Genomic DNA, 15,000 nt, shown 5'->3' with positions numbered 1-15,000 from the left:
CATATTAATTCTGTGGCGTACACACACATTGCATTCTTAAACTAGTGAGCCTTTGACGTCATTTTCTCCTCGATCCAGCTCTTTCAAGATCTTGAGTAATGGTGGACCATTAAATCGGAAAATTCCAGTTATGTAACCCATTGAGCCCTGAGAGTGAGTCATAATAGATTTTACTCTCTCTAATGCAAGATGATTAATTACATACCAATGGGAGGCGTCATACATGTAGGGCGACTGTGAGGTGTGAGTGGGTTACAATAAATGGGTGCCTTTTTGAAATCAAGGCTTAAAACTTTGGTTGCTTAGTGTTTAGTTAACATAGTTTTGAAATCCAAAGAAAAATAAGAATTGATTTTTTGGTGACAGGGGCACTTTACATGTAAGTTTATAGATTTTAATCTAACACCAAACAATTGTACACTGTACTTGTCAATGTAGGTTCAATGGTGAGAGCGTTAACAACATCTCAGTCCATCCAAAAACCCTTGAACTCCTCCTCTCCTAAGAGTATTATTATTCTTATAGATTTTACTCTGTCTAACACCTCAAAGCACCAGATGATCTTAGTCATTTAAGGGGGCTAGGTTAGGCATGAAAGGGTTGATAATTATTAGTCTGTGTAGCAAGCATTTCTGTGCAAGGAACATGGAAGACTTTTGAAGTTATGGCTGTGCAACAAGACATGTTTTAATGGCTCACTCCATTTTTGGTGTGGCCAGAAAATAGACCAATTTTGAAAATACCATAATACTCTTTGTTTGTCCCCCCAAATTTTATGTAAGCATGCTTTTGTTTTCTCTTGGGATCATTGCAATTCCCAAGAGAAGCTGGGAACAATGCTTATGCAAAAGTTGGGTGGACAAAAAGAGTATTACAGTATTTTTGAAAGTGGCCTATGTCTTGCTCCATTTTTTATGGCCAAAGCATTGAAAATCCATGTAAACACTGGCTGCACAGGCTAGGGTTGAATGACATTTTTTAATTAATGAAATTTAACAAAATTGAGCTTGCATTTATTGTAATAAGAGGCATTTTTGGAGAGAAGTGTCATGCTTTGTAGGTAGTCAAGAGGCCTTAATCATACGGCGGTTATATTGAGTCCTGAGGGAATGAAAACGTTTTTTTGCCCCACCAAAACGCGTCCCCAAATATTTCAACTCGAGGCTCAGGGACAAAAGGTAATGTCTATGACCAATATAGCCACCTTGCGAAAAAGGCCCAGTAGTTCCTCTTGTCACTTGACATTAATAATTTTTTCAGTGCTTTTAGAAGTCAGAGCAGTGTTGCTGTTATCTGAGTCCCAGCATTTAGGGTCCATATGAACCCTTTCAATATCAGCTACGAACAGCCATAAAACCATTCTCTCAAAAATGTGAATAGTATGTTCTTCATTTACCATGGCAGTGATGGAAATGCAGTAATCTGTTGTGACTTGTTTTTCCAGCCTGAGTTAGCCATGGTTCTGTATCCAATGTTTGTTCACATGTATCTTGAGCTTGTGTATAAAGGAAGTGAAAAAGAAGGTAAATACTAGAAAGAGATCTGTCTTTAATTTTTCAAAATTGATTGTACTGTATATACAAATAATTAACAGACTTAACTGATTAGAGTGTAATGAGAAGTGCTAGTTTTGTGCCCCATATGAACCATGTGAGCGTTAGCCCTGGTAAATGGAAATGGGCCCACACAAGGACAGAGAAAAACTCTGACCAGGGCGGGAATTGAACCCACGATCTTCGGGTTACAATGTAGATTGATCACCGCTGCTCTACCGACTGAGCTACTGTGCAAGGTTAGACAGGAGCAGGCCGTGGGAACTGAAGATGTTAAAGTCATGGCAATGAACATGTACAAGTACAAGGAAGGGTTACGTTTTTGCAAACGTTGGCTGTGAAGCACATATTTTTGACTGTAATGTGACTTGCTCTCTACCCATATGAGTCATGTGTGCGTTAGCCCTACTAATGGAAATGGGCCCACACAAGGACAGAGAAAAAATCTGACCAGGGTGGGAATTGAACCCACGACCTTCGGGTTATATCACCGCTGCTCTTAGTATAATTACATAGGTGATTATTGAAAATTCTCTGCGCTAATTGGTTGCCGATGAGGTGATTATTATGCGATAATCACCTAAGCGGGGTTTTCAAAATGGCCGCAAGCTGAACATTTTTTCGAGGTGACAGATGAAGAAATTAATTGTGTTAAAGAAAATGCATATTTTTCAAATAATCACCTATGTACATGTAATTATGCTAAAACATAATTATTATTCACCTTGCCTTCAGCGAATGTTTGTTAAATAGCAGGATTTCAGGTTGATGGAAGCAAGGAAATACATCAATACCAATAATTATTATTACTTTTATAATCATTAGGAAGTGTCCTTTTGCCCTTCCCGTTAACTTTAACCTACAGCTGTGACTAAATAAATTATTTTGAAGTACTACACAAGTGCCTTCACTTCACTGGTAGAAATAAGCGGTTATAAATACAACTTTAACTTTGAAATACACTGAAGTTGGTAATACTTTCTTGGACCCTATGACAGAGCACTTTGTTATGTTTATTTAAACAATTTCCACAGTAATTTTTCACATTGTTACTTGCAGTCATTGATAAACTTGCATGGTTTCGGATGGCTTAAAAAAAAAGTTTCAATCTTGGCTTCATTTTACAGATTTGAAAAAAAAAAAGCCTCCTCCAGACAATGCTTTGTAACAACAACGTTGTTCTCTATTGTAAACCAGTAAAACTTGGACACTACAGCGTTTCTTGTACGATGCCTTTATTTTTTTTGGTGTTTGTTCACAGCCCAGTCTTTCTTTGCTTGTTTTCGTGGAAGTCAAGAGGATTACCATGAGGAAGATCTTAGCAAATTGGCAGCCATTACTAGGCGTGAACACATGAAAAGTAATGAACTGATGGGAACATTGAGGTAAGGGGATTACAAGAGTAGTTCAAAGATAATTAAAAAATTGTCATAATTTGCAGACATCACATTTACATGTAGTCTTGTGTCACATTAATGCAGGAGTAACAAGTTTGTGATCAGGATGTCAAAGGATACGTATCAAGTGCTCAAGAAACATTTACAGGTAAGGTACATGTAGAAAGATTGAAAAGGTGACAAACCTGTAAGCTTACAATGTACAATGTGTCTCAGTTTTGGCATTGATTGCATACCAGCCCCAACCTTGCAAAAAGTTCTCGTGTTAATGTGCCCAAAGTGAAGACTACTACATGTTGTAACTTTGAGTGTACGCATTAATTTGATTGAATGGCCCAGATTTAAAGGTGCACCTTTGCCCAAAAGTCATTGCCCACCTTGACTGAATTTTGTGTAACATGAAATTATTCAAATGGCTGACATTTTGTTTCCCGCATGATTCGCCTGAATGTATTCAGCCAATCAGATCATGCTTTTGGTCATTTTAAAACAAAAACAAACGGCCGCAATGACCTTTGGGTAAATGTAGACCTTTAATAAATTGGGTTCACATGTTACTGGTAAGCCAAGAATTTGATAACATAGCTTCAAAATTTGAAGAAAAAGAGAGGACTAATTTCTTTTCTATTATGGTAGCACTTTTAATTGAAAGAGTTAAAGCCATGCACTTCATTCTGCCTTGTGTCATGGTACAATTTTACTTGCCATTGACTTGGGCACTGCTTCTAAGGAGGAAAAAAGCCCCAGCAACTTCTCTGTTCATTCCAGACTGTCATTTGTAATTGGAAGTTGGCCTCATACCGAAAAAAATGAAATCTTGACTTTTGTGCTGAATTCAAAATGACGTACACTGTATGTACTTTTTACATAGAATAAATAATAATTTGCCATTAATTTTTAGGACCAACAGCAAGAGGTACTGTTGACCCTCATCCAGCAACATCTTCATTTTGATGGTAAAGGACTGAATAACATCTGTAGTTAAATGACTGGTGTCTAATTTGAAAAGGTTATTTGCAAGCATGAACCTTCATTATTTTGTTATAGTTTTTGAGATTCTGTGAAATAATTATTGTAGTTTCACTATAAATATCCAGAAATAAGCCCGTAGTGGTGCTTAAGGGCGTTTACACAAAAATTTTCTTACATTCATTTGTTTCTGCAAATTTTACCATTGAAAGATGATGAGTAAGTGATGTCAGAAATGTAAAAAAATGGGGGATCACTGACTTCGTTTTGGAGAGAACTTGCCCAGAAGAACACCCTAAATCTGAAAAAATCCGGCTTCTTTAGTGAATAAGGCCACAGTGTCTGTAAGTCCAAAAATATTGCAATTACATCTTTGAAGTGAAATGCTCTCTACCAAACTTTGTTTAAGTGGACCCATCAAGTGAATTTAGTTAACTGTTGAGGTTCCTCAAAGAACAAGTTCGCATTTAGCGACCATAGTTTCATGCGCCTTGCAGCCGCAAGATGGCAGGATTCCATGTCCAGAGGACAGAAATCTGGAATTTTTTTTAACTTCCCATATTGATTTTTTGTTCATTTTTGGACAATGTGGAGATAATTGTAAGTAAAATCTGTTTCTGAAAAGAAAAGTTAAGGGGTCACCGAACATCCAAGATCGTTAAATCCAAGCAAAGCTATATCAATGGCCATCTGCCCTATCGTTGTTCATTTTTAAAATTAGTACTTAGCGCGCTCGCTCAATGCATGACATAGCATGTGAATTCGCGTGCGCAGTAGCAATTGGCACGAACGTCCTTAAGTTATGCAGTTAATTCTTGTTGTCCCCCCCAAAAAAATGACTGCGCATGCAACAAATTCACATAATTTCTTGCATCTTTATTATCATATTCAATTTTCAGTTTTTGAAGGAAGACCACGCAGCAAGCAAACAATAGAAGCTACAGCTGGAGCAGTCACAGGGGAAGCAACATTCGAAGGTGATAATGCTGATAATAATTATTACTGTAGTAATGATGTTTTGATGATGCTGTTGGTGGTGAAGACGACGACCGCAATGATGATGGTGATGATGATCTTTTGGGGAAGAATTGTGTTTGTCAGGGCATTAGGAATTTCACCAGGCAGAAACAAAAAATTACCATTTTTGTCCCCCCCCCCCCCCCCCCCCCCTCTACCCTACCCTTCCCTTCCCCTTTAGGCACTGAAGCAGTTATTGCAAGCAATTTTAGGTTTGGGTTGCAAGTCAATCACATTGTCAATGACAGAAAGATGCAACACTGTTTATGAACCCCCTTCAAAACCAAGATAATGGCAAATGATTTGCAAAGAAACAGTTTATCCTCTCTGTCTCAAATATTAAGGGCTTAACTTCCAACCTTTTTCTAAGATAAGAATATATTGTGTCACTGGTTAAATTTAACTTCGGGTCGAAATGATTTACCGGTAACCTACAATAAGTTTTGTAGATTGATGGGGTATCCTTATTTAGCACTCCTTGAGCAATGTAATTTATTGCAAGTTGCAATTTTGAAGTGATCTGAAGCATGTGTTTCTAAGTTGTGAAAATTCAAGTAATACTGTATATAAAGAAATTATGCATGTGGACCCAGAATGCTGCAGTTGATTTATAATATCTTTGTGACTGGTATTCATCATGACATACCAGTAATTATATTAAAATTAATACAGTAACTGTAGAGACAAAGAAATTACAACTTAAGTTAAGATCATTTTGACCTGAAATCAAATTTAACCTGTAACGTACAGTAATGAAACCCTACATGAAAGGAAAAGAACTTCTAATATACAGCTGTAACCTTGTTGCAGTTACACTGGTTAAGTAGAGACATCATGCAAGCTTTTTCTTTAATACTAGTTAATATGTTCTTTGCACCGCAGCTAATAAGAGCAAGGTTTATTATGGGATACCACCTGAACCAGATCTTGGAGTTGTGATCGAAGAAGAGAGTGAAGATGATGATGACAAAGATAAACCGAAGGTGAAATGACTGAAAGTTTAGTATCTGTTTTGTATTTTGTACAAAACAGTTACTTGCATGTATACCATTAATACTCAGTCTGGTATGTCATGTTTGTCCAATAATATATTTAATTTCTTCTGGTTTGCTTTCTGCGTAGAAAAAGAAAGTCAAGAAGGATTCAAATGGACCAGGTACAATTTTAACTTTCTACAGAGCTTAATTCCTTTGATGAATCCCCAAAACTTCACTAATGATGGTTTAATTGCATGAAGGAGAATAATAACAGGGAAGTGTGATTGGGCAGTCAGGCAATAGAATTTTGCCATGAAACTACCCCATTCAAGTATTTTCGTTGCAGTGACATTGTATCATTCAAAACAAACTGAAAAGAGCAATTTTGTGTTAGAAGCCCACAAAGCAGCTTGAAAGATGTTGAAAAGATGCATCTAAACACAGTTTAATATTATATAACCTCAAGTTGAAGGGTAAAAGCCAGATTACATGTACAGTAATAGGCATTTTTCTTTTCCTCTGGGTTAAATTCAAATTGTCATGCTGGTATTTGTGAACATTTGCTTTTAGACATCTGGGAATGGTTGCTTGAAGCTTGGTTAGCACTAACCATTGGTTAAGAAGTACATTGTATCAAAATCTATGTCTCCATGTTATTTAACGTTCGTTAGCACCAACCCTGCGTCAAGTAACCTGGACCTGGATTTTTTAAGAAGCAGTTAGGCTACATGTATTTTTTTGGATACAGAAATAAAAAGAAATGACAGTGGCTCCAACAAGTTGCTTTTTAAATTTCAGGCAAAAAGAAACAGGAGCATAATCCAAATGCACCCCCATTGAACCGTCAGATACAATTTCCTGTCATGTGAGTATCAACTGGTAATAATGTTAAATAAATGCAAATTGAAGTGTGTGTTATAGATGAATCATTGCACTTATCTTGACAATTATTAAGCAATGACCTCTCTTTCATTTATAAGCTGCATTTCAAATATGCATTTATTTCATTGATTTAGTCGTTCATAGGAACACAAGATCCCAACAAATAATATTGACTTGCTCCCAACTGTGTGGGCTTCATAGCTCAGTTGGTAGAGCATTGTATAGGTATCGCAGAGGTCTTGGGCTCAAAATAATCCTGATGAAGCAACCTGAATTTTTTAGATGTTATAAGATATAAGCTAAGTGGAAGGATCACTTTTCTCTTTCTTAATAACAATATTTGCGTTTTGATGAAATGAAAGTGAAAGTACATGTATTATAATAAATTATAATAATTATTATGTAAGGGAAGTGAAAGATTGTCAAGATTGTTAAGATTGTTAAGACGAGATTTCCCAAACACGTGTAAATTTCTTGATAGAATTTCTGCTGATCTTTATAACATATCTGTATTGAACCGATCTGGAACAATTTTTAGAAATCTTTACGTTTGCTGGAAAAAGAGAAACGATAAACGCTTTTATTAAAGCGACTTTATTATAATCGAATGTGCCAAACATAATGTAGGAGATTGTAAATAGGCAAATATGCATACTAATTATGGATGCCATCGATCTGCAAGAATAAGCAGATTTCTTTGATAGCATCTGCTCCAAATAAAAGCATACCACGTCCTCTCTTAACCACGGTGAAAATCGACCGGAAAAAATCTAGGTGAAACCTTGGCTTTCGGTTACCATAGACGAGGTTTTACCTCGGTCAAACTGGAGATTGAATCTGCGGTTTCACCTAGTCAGAACCACTGCAAATGGACAAATAGGTTTGAGCGGTAATGTACCTGGACATTTTTAAGTTGTTGTCATCCTAGAAAACTGAATTAAATTTAGGAAGCTTCAATGACATTCAAAGCCATTACTTCTTCACTATGGGTGTGATGCTCTACCAACTTATCAAATTTATCATCAGCAGGTCAGTTTGTCAGGATCTTGTGGCCATTAAAGGGCTTCATAGGATAAAGATTAATGTTAGGAGTGTGAAGTGCAGATGAAAATAAAATTAATGGGCCTTTTTCATGCTTGGGACATATGCTGAATCCTGAGGAATAAAAAGCTCTTGTTTTGCCCCACCCAAACTTGATCCCAATTAAACTTGAAGAGGCTTGGCGTACAAAATTGATTTGGCTAATTTTTGACAAAAGCCAACAAAAAAATGATAAGTCTTTCTTTTATTAAAATGGCTTGAAATTGTTCAGGTTTCTTCAATGAAAGTTACTCATTCTTCATTGTAATGTACTGCACTCGTGCAGGTTTGCATCTTAAACCTCTGCATGCCATGATAAATCTGGTGCCTACTGTAGCTTTCTAATCTCAATGCTAATACAGACAAGATAATCAATCACCTATGTGTTCTATTCTTAGGAAGGACAGTGATAAATTGGTGAAGATTACCTTGATGAGAGAAGCTGCCAAAAGAATAAGGTTGGGTCCAGACACTCTTCCATCCATCTGCTTCTACAGTGTACTCAATGCACATACAAGGTGAGGAGAGAAATTTGTGTCACAAAATTTTAGACTTCCATTGTCACTGTGACAATATTATTTACGCACTGTATTAAAAAGCGAGCAGCAGTGTTTCTAGAGGGGATAAAACACATACTGTGAGTTTTTTGAAGGGCTTGAAAAACAATCCTCAAAAACGTTTCCCTCAGGAGTTTGCACAACATTTAATATTCAAATTGTGAGAGGAAGATATTAGCATACCAGACAAAAAAACCAGCCTGGCCTTATTATCATTCTTTAGAGGTAAAGAATTCTAAATAGGAATGTTTTATCGGGTTTAATTAAAGCTCATGCACATGACATTTTATCAGTGTTGAAAGGCTGTTAGGTTTGTGAATTTATTAATGAGTTTTTGAAGTTAAGCATAATGTCTTCCGGAACAATAAAATTATTAATGATTTGCTTAGCACTAATTTTAATCTAATGGCAGATTAGAACAAAAATTCTGCCGCATTCATTGAGTTCGTCTGGTGTAGGAAATAAGGATTTAGAACAATGTCATGGTTATTGAGTGGGAGCTGTTCTAGATGACAAGTAGGTAACAACTAGTAATATTTTGCAGTCACCAAAAAGGATTGGTCTGGACTTCAAGTCTGAGTAAAGAATTCCAGTCCAAAAAGAAGCTAAGGGCCAGAGGCAATAAATAGAGTCTAGGTTGAATTGGAGGCCTAAAGATGCTTCAATACCATTATTATTATTATTATTATTATTATCATCATCATCATCATCATCATCATCATCATCATCATCATCATCATCATCATCATCATCATCATCATCATCATCATCATCATCATCATCATCATCATTAGTAGTAGTAGTGGTAGTAGTAGTAGTATGAAGATAATATAATAAAATCATTTATGGGTTAAATTATGATAATAAGGCAAAAATAATTATTGTGAACAAAGATTTCCATGCAATGTCAATGGATAGAGTGATAAAGGCAAGGTATGATGCAATCTTTGACCAATTATCTCAGAGAATCATCATCTTATTACAGTTTGAACACTGTTAGTATGTCAGAGGACTCAAGCCTGCTGTCAGGTGGGTTTGAGGACAGTAGTGTGCGGGTGTGGAGCCTCACCCCAAAGAAACTGAGAATGCTCAAATCACCCTCAGAACTTGCACAAATTGACAAAGAAGCAGGTCAGTTAAAGTTGAATAAATAATGTAATGTCATTGAAGTGTAAAAAAATGCTTAAAATGAAGATTGCTGCGATGAACTTCCCCCATTGATGAGTAAAATGTGCTGTTAGACATGATCACTCTTTTGAGAGAAACGCGTAAGGATTTTGGTACCTATTACAAGTGACGAGTTTGGTACGTATGATGGGTCAAGAAGGTGGCCTACATGTAGTCTAGTTGTGACGGTGTTTGGTTTGTATGTGGTTGCTTTGGGCTCAGATCCCTCTCTTACCATTGGCTGGATTTGTCTTACATGTATATGTTCCCAAATTCAACTAAGAGTTACATACTTTGTAAATAGCTAACTGGTTTCCTTCTGACAGCTGGGGTTCTCAATCATGTTCTGTTAAGTTTGAGTTTTTATTATAGTGGAGTGGCTGTAAAAAACTTACATGTATTTCTAGAAGACAGTATAAACAAAGCCATTTTACTGTTGTTGATCACTTTTATTTCTCTATCTCAGAGGATGTTCTTGAACGAATAATGGACCACAGGTTTGTTCCCTATTGCTAGTAACATCACACATAAAGGTTATGATTGAATTTACGATGAAAGGCAATCATTTTTTACCTGTAAACTACGAGTGCACCAAACACTAAAATGAACCATTAATTAAAAGTAGAGTTGTCTTCCCAAGCTTGGTTATGATTGAGAAAGTGACAAATCTACTGAATGGGGTGAGGGGAGTAGCAATTCTCCCTCCCAAGATAGATGGGGACAATAATTGTTCTTGAATATAACCCATTCACTCCTGAGCCCCCACCCCTCCCCCCTCATTGACGAGTAAAATCATCTGGCGTTTGACAGAGTAAAATCTATTGAGTTTTACTCCAAAGATGATCTTGGCGATTGAATAGGAAAACTAGGGACTGTGAACTGTCTACAGGTCACCTGAGCCTTTTTTTGAAGTCAGTCAGAGTATGAAATGATTGTTTTGGTATTAAAATGGTTTTACTTTACTTGTACCCTGGGTGCCAGAGGTTTTTCTTGCACAGTTTCCGGTGTCGGTCATGTCTCTATTGTGTCGCTGCTCGTGCCGTTGGCCTTTGACCGCCGAAGCAAATCGAAGAATTTTCCGTCCGCCGCACTCGAGAAAAGACTCTGGTACCCAGGGTACTTTACTTGAGAATGAAGCTAATTTTTTTAAGAAAGACTATTCATGTTACTCGTATTAACGGTATTTGCTTTTAATTAACTGAAAAGCTTAAGAGAACTCCCAACTGGAAGGCCTTTTAAAAGAGACGTCAGCTTCATAGTAAAGATTCACTGCACAAGGCAAAGTGCATAGCAGTACTTGTCTTATTGTTTTACTCCTCAGGACAGCTGTGGAAAGTAGACGCTTGATAGGTCATTCAGGACCAGTATTTTCCACTAGTTTTAACACAGATAACTCATTCCTTCTCTCGAGCTCTGCAGACAGAACAGGTATATACCATATTCATAAATGGTGGCCAAGAAATTATTCTTTTGTCTTTTAGCCTGTTCTAGGCTCCCAGATAGTCGGGAAAACGAAAAGGACTGCGTGTGAAAAGCGAGTGGGGGCTTGGGTCGAGGCAAGGCGACCCTAACCCCACCTTGCCTCGACCCAAGCCCCCACTCGCTTTTCACACACAGTTCTTTTCATTTTCCCGACAATCTGAGAGCCTGGAACGGGCTGTCTGTCTTTGTGCTAATCATCTTCACTAGCCTCACTTTGGAGCACAAATTCTTTTGAATTTGTTTGTGCTAATGGGCTAGTGAGGATGATTTGCAAAAGAGACAAAAAAAAATTACTTGGCCATCATTTATGAATAATTATGGTCTATAAGCTACTATTAGCCTATCTATTGTAACACGTGTTCATTCAGTTTCTTTAAAAAAAAATCTAAAATAGGTCTTGGCATACACTGTATGTTTAGACACTGTCAATGTCTATCAGTAGGGACTGGTTGCTCAAAGCCTGCCTTGCACCAACTGTTAGGTATCAAAACCTATAGATCCCTTTCAGTTAATTCCCAATCTGGAGGACAAAATAAGATTGTTTTGCATTTAAGAGGTTTGTTTCTCTCAGGGGACAGAACAACCATTGTTTTGTCCTCCAGATTGGGAAGTACTGAAAGGGGTCTATAGAGTGTTTTCACTAACATGATCAGTAACCTTGTTTTTCCACCGAAACAAAAGAAAAAATGTGCATGATAATGGAGCCCAATTCTCGGAGGATTAGTTGGGTATACCAACATGGCCGTTGTTCTATTGGTTAGGAACACCAACATGGCTGCCGTGACGTCACGTGACACCACACTGTGTTGGTTGCCATGGTGTTTATTGCTGGTTAGTGCTAACCAAACTTCGAGCAACCTGGGCCTGGTCAATCAATTTTTATTACATAAGGTTTGATAGTACTCTGGTTCAAAATTTGATTTATGCAACTTACACATTTTATGATTTAAGACCGAATGTTACGACACTCCTGCTTGGTGTCGTCATTACAGGTGATCTAAGTACGAGTAATCAAATGGTGACGAGTGAAATGATTCCCTCATTTCACAAGTATACCATTTGATTGGCTCTTAATATCATGGGTGACAAATTGCGTTCGTAAGACGCCATTTTGGCACTATAAAAAAAGTTGCCATGGCAACATTGTAATTTCACATAAGTTTGAAATTCTAAATTAACGCTGAAATTTCGGGCCTAAATTAAGGAGTAATTTGTCACCGATGTTATTGAGGCTGTAACAAGTGCCCTTTTTTGCTCGCTGATTACCATCCGTTTTTTTTAGTGAGACAAAAAAAAGTTAAAACATTGTGTCATACATCGTAACCTTGCAAATTGCATTCAGTGGACTTAAAACCGAAGTAGCATCAAACCATCTCTGATTGTCAATCTGCGGCCAGTTGCTCGAAGCCCAGTTAGCGTTAATCGGTATCCATGATATTTAACGCTGGTTAGCGCTAACAGTGCTTTACGCAACCTGGGCCTGGTTGCAATGAGGACCTTAACTTTCCTTTTTCTTCTTCTGATTTATTTATTCTGCTATTACTTGGTTTAATTTAAATTCTGGAAATTGAGCATTCAGGGATTACCAAGAAGGTCGGGGGGGGGGGGGGGGGTCCCCACGGAAGGTTTGGGATGCAACACCGAGGGTCTTGTATCATAATCCTTCTGAAAATTCTATTAGTTTTCAATCTCCCACAAGTGTGCGTAAATAGAGTGACATGGTATGGGACCTTCACCATATCGTTTTTTCCGCGAAGCCTTAAGTCTGAGAGAAGTCTAGCTCCACAGTTACTTCTCAGCTCAGAGAAAATTGTAAAACGCCATGAGACTGTATGTGATATAGGCGGTATATAAATCGATTACCCATTACCATAGACTGCAAAACAGTCGGTTTTCGAATTCTCGCGCGCTAGGTACGCGGGCCTCACACTTCTCTCCCCAGTCTCACTCTTCGTTTTCACCCTCGTTCCAGACCTTACGCTTGAAAAGGCGCATTCGTCCAACGCAAAAATGCTGTACGGCTGTTTTGCAGTCTACCATTACCATGGCCAGATGGTTGGACCATGTGGCAATTTGAAACGCACGACCTGCGCCTTTTTTGCATTTATTGTGGGTGTTTTTTTCAAATTGTTTTTTATTATTATTCTGTATAGTTCGTCTATGGAGTCTCTATACCTTCAGTTCATTAGTTTGTTTTAAAGGACATAACTACCCCGTCTGGGACGTTCAGTTTTGGTGAGTTGTTGTTTTTGTTTACTCCTTGAACTCAAAGACCGAAAAGGGTCGCAAACTGGGCTGTTTATGCGGGCAAGATTGTGTTGCTACCGTCAGGTTGTTTTCTTGATCTACAAGGCCTCGCAAAGGTTGTACCTCAAGGGAAATACACGTATTGAGTTGTCAATTTTCTGGATAAGCGTAAGACCTGGAAAAACGCCATCATATGTAGCCCATATGTAGCCGTGAAGGTCTCGTTTAGGGTTTCACGCGAAGAATTATAAAAATATGTTTTTAATGTGTTTTAAATATGGTCTCTTTTAGGGGTCAAAAAATCCTGCCCGAAACCCAGATTGGTCTTCTTTAAGGCCCAGTAATACCGGCAGCAATTTTCGTTGCATGTCGCGCAAAAATGTTGCGTTGCAAGTTGAGATGTTTTGTTAGGCGTATTACCATCTTCTTGTACAACAAATTTTTTTTTGCAAAAAGTAGACGTCGCTTTTACGTTTTGGAATATGGAAATTTGTTACGTAAGAAGGTAGTAATACGCGCAACAAACCATCTCAACTTGCAACGCAACATTAGGCAGCTTAAGCAACGACAACGGCGACGGCAACGAGAACTTAATCTCAAAATATCAATTCGCGTAATTTTAATCGCTACGTGACCCTTTCAACCTTTTTAATATGACGAGGGTGCGGTAGTTCCTCGAGAATGACACTCGTCGGAACGGCTCTTTATGTAGGGGAGAAAATGAAAATTTATCCTCAAGTGCTGACGTTCTTCATAAAACCTCAAATTTGGCTATTTCACGTTGTTGTTTTGCTGACGACGGCAAAGAAATGAACAAAAGTGAAAAAGGCACGTGCAGAGCGTGCGAAGCTATTGTTTTTGCCCACTAAATATGCAAATTTGTGACGTTCTCGTTGCCGTCGCCGTTGTCGTGGCTTGAGCTTCCTATCGTCCAACAACAGGGGTTTAGTCTTATACAACCTTGGGAAGGGAGAGCGAGGCACATACAGGACATGGCCAGTAAAGTGCATTCAACGTTCAGTCATGATGTTCTGTAGCCTTTGAAGGCCAGGGGCCGGTTGCTTGAAGCCTGGTTAGCGCTAACCGTTGGTTACGAGATATCAAAACCTATAGGTTTCCGTGGTATTTTTCGCTGGTTAGCGCCAACCATGCTTCAAGCAACCGAGACCAGAAGGTCACAGTACATCTATTCGTTTCCCCAAGGGGATGGCTGGGACAGTAAGTGCATGTAATTGGGGCTTCTCGTTTTCCAGGGGGTGAGGTTCGGGTTGAAGAAGTTTGTCAAAGGATTAACGAGAAATTTAATACGGGTTCTTACGGGCCGTACGATAAATCTATGTAGAGAAGTAGGAATATTTATAGTTTTCTTTTCTCAGTCCAAAAGGCCACTATTTTGCTACAGCATCTCATGACCGCACAGCTCGCCTTTGGAGCACCGAGCACCCACAACCGCTCAGGATCTTAGCTGGTCACGTGTCTGACGTCAATGTAAGAGTACGAGGGCTTACCATTTGAATGAAATTTTCGCTGAGAGTTGTTTTGACAGATGGTACTGCACGTTCTGTACTTAGAAAACGAAAATGGGAATGTGCTGTATCATTTGCCAGAAAAACGGGTTGCTCCGGTTGAAAAACAAATGAAACGGTGTATTTTCTCTGGCACTTGTAATTTT

The 15,000-nt window shown here is 38.2% G+C and overlaps 1 protein-coding gene across 4 annotated transcripts in view; it reads left to right on the top strand.

Moving 5' to 3' along the window:
- LOC137984953 (transcription initiation factor TFIID subunit 5-like) overlaps window positions 1-15,000 on the top strand; it is a 32,056-nt gene that overhangs the window by 12,176 nt on the left and 4,880 nt on the right. For 3 of the 4 annotated variants that reach the window (XM_068832323.1, XM_068832321.1, XM_068832324.1), the window contains 14 exons: window positions 1,445-1,523; window positions 2,815-2,938; window positions 3,035-3,098; window positions 3,852-3,906; window positions 4,819-4,896; window positions 5,819-5,919; window positions 6,059-6,092; window positions 6,712-6,778; window positions 8,274-8,393; window positions 9,418-9,563; window positions 10,066-10,096; window positions 10,921-11,027; window positions 13,235-13,316; window positions 14,705-14,816. In XM_068832323.1, coding sequence (XP_068688424.1) covers window positions 1,457-1,523; window positions 2,815-2,938; window positions 3,035-3,098; window positions 3,852-3,906; window positions 4,819-4,896; window positions 5,819-5,919; window positions 6,059-6,092; window positions 6,712-6,778; window positions 8,274-8,393; window positions 9,418-9,563; window positions 10,066-10,096; window positions 10,921-11,027; window positions 13,235-13,316; window positions 14,705-14,816 — 1,188 coding nt within the window. In that variant the 5' untranslated portion in view covers window positions 1,445-1,456. The remainder of the gene's footprint in view (window positions 1-1,444; window positions 1,524-2,814; window positions 2,939-3,034; window positions 3,099-3,851; window positions 3,907-4,818; window positions 4,897-5,818; window positions 5,920-6,058; window positions 6,093-6,711; window positions 6,779-8,273; window positions 8,394-9,417; window positions 9,564-10,065; window positions 10,097-10,920; window positions 11,028-13,234; window positions 13,317-14,704; window positions 14,817-15,000) is intronic. The other variant, XM_068832322.1, reaches the window with a different exon arrangement.

This window comes from Montipora foliosa, chromosome 14, assembly GCF_036669935.1.
Source record: "Montipora foliosa isolate CH-2021 chromosome 14, ASM3666993v2, whole genome shotgun sequence".
NCBI lineage: Eukaryota > Metazoa > Cnidaria > Anthozoa > Scleractinia > Acroporidae > Montipora > Montipora foliosa.
This window is presented reverse-complemented; position numbering and strand designations above follow the sequence as displayed.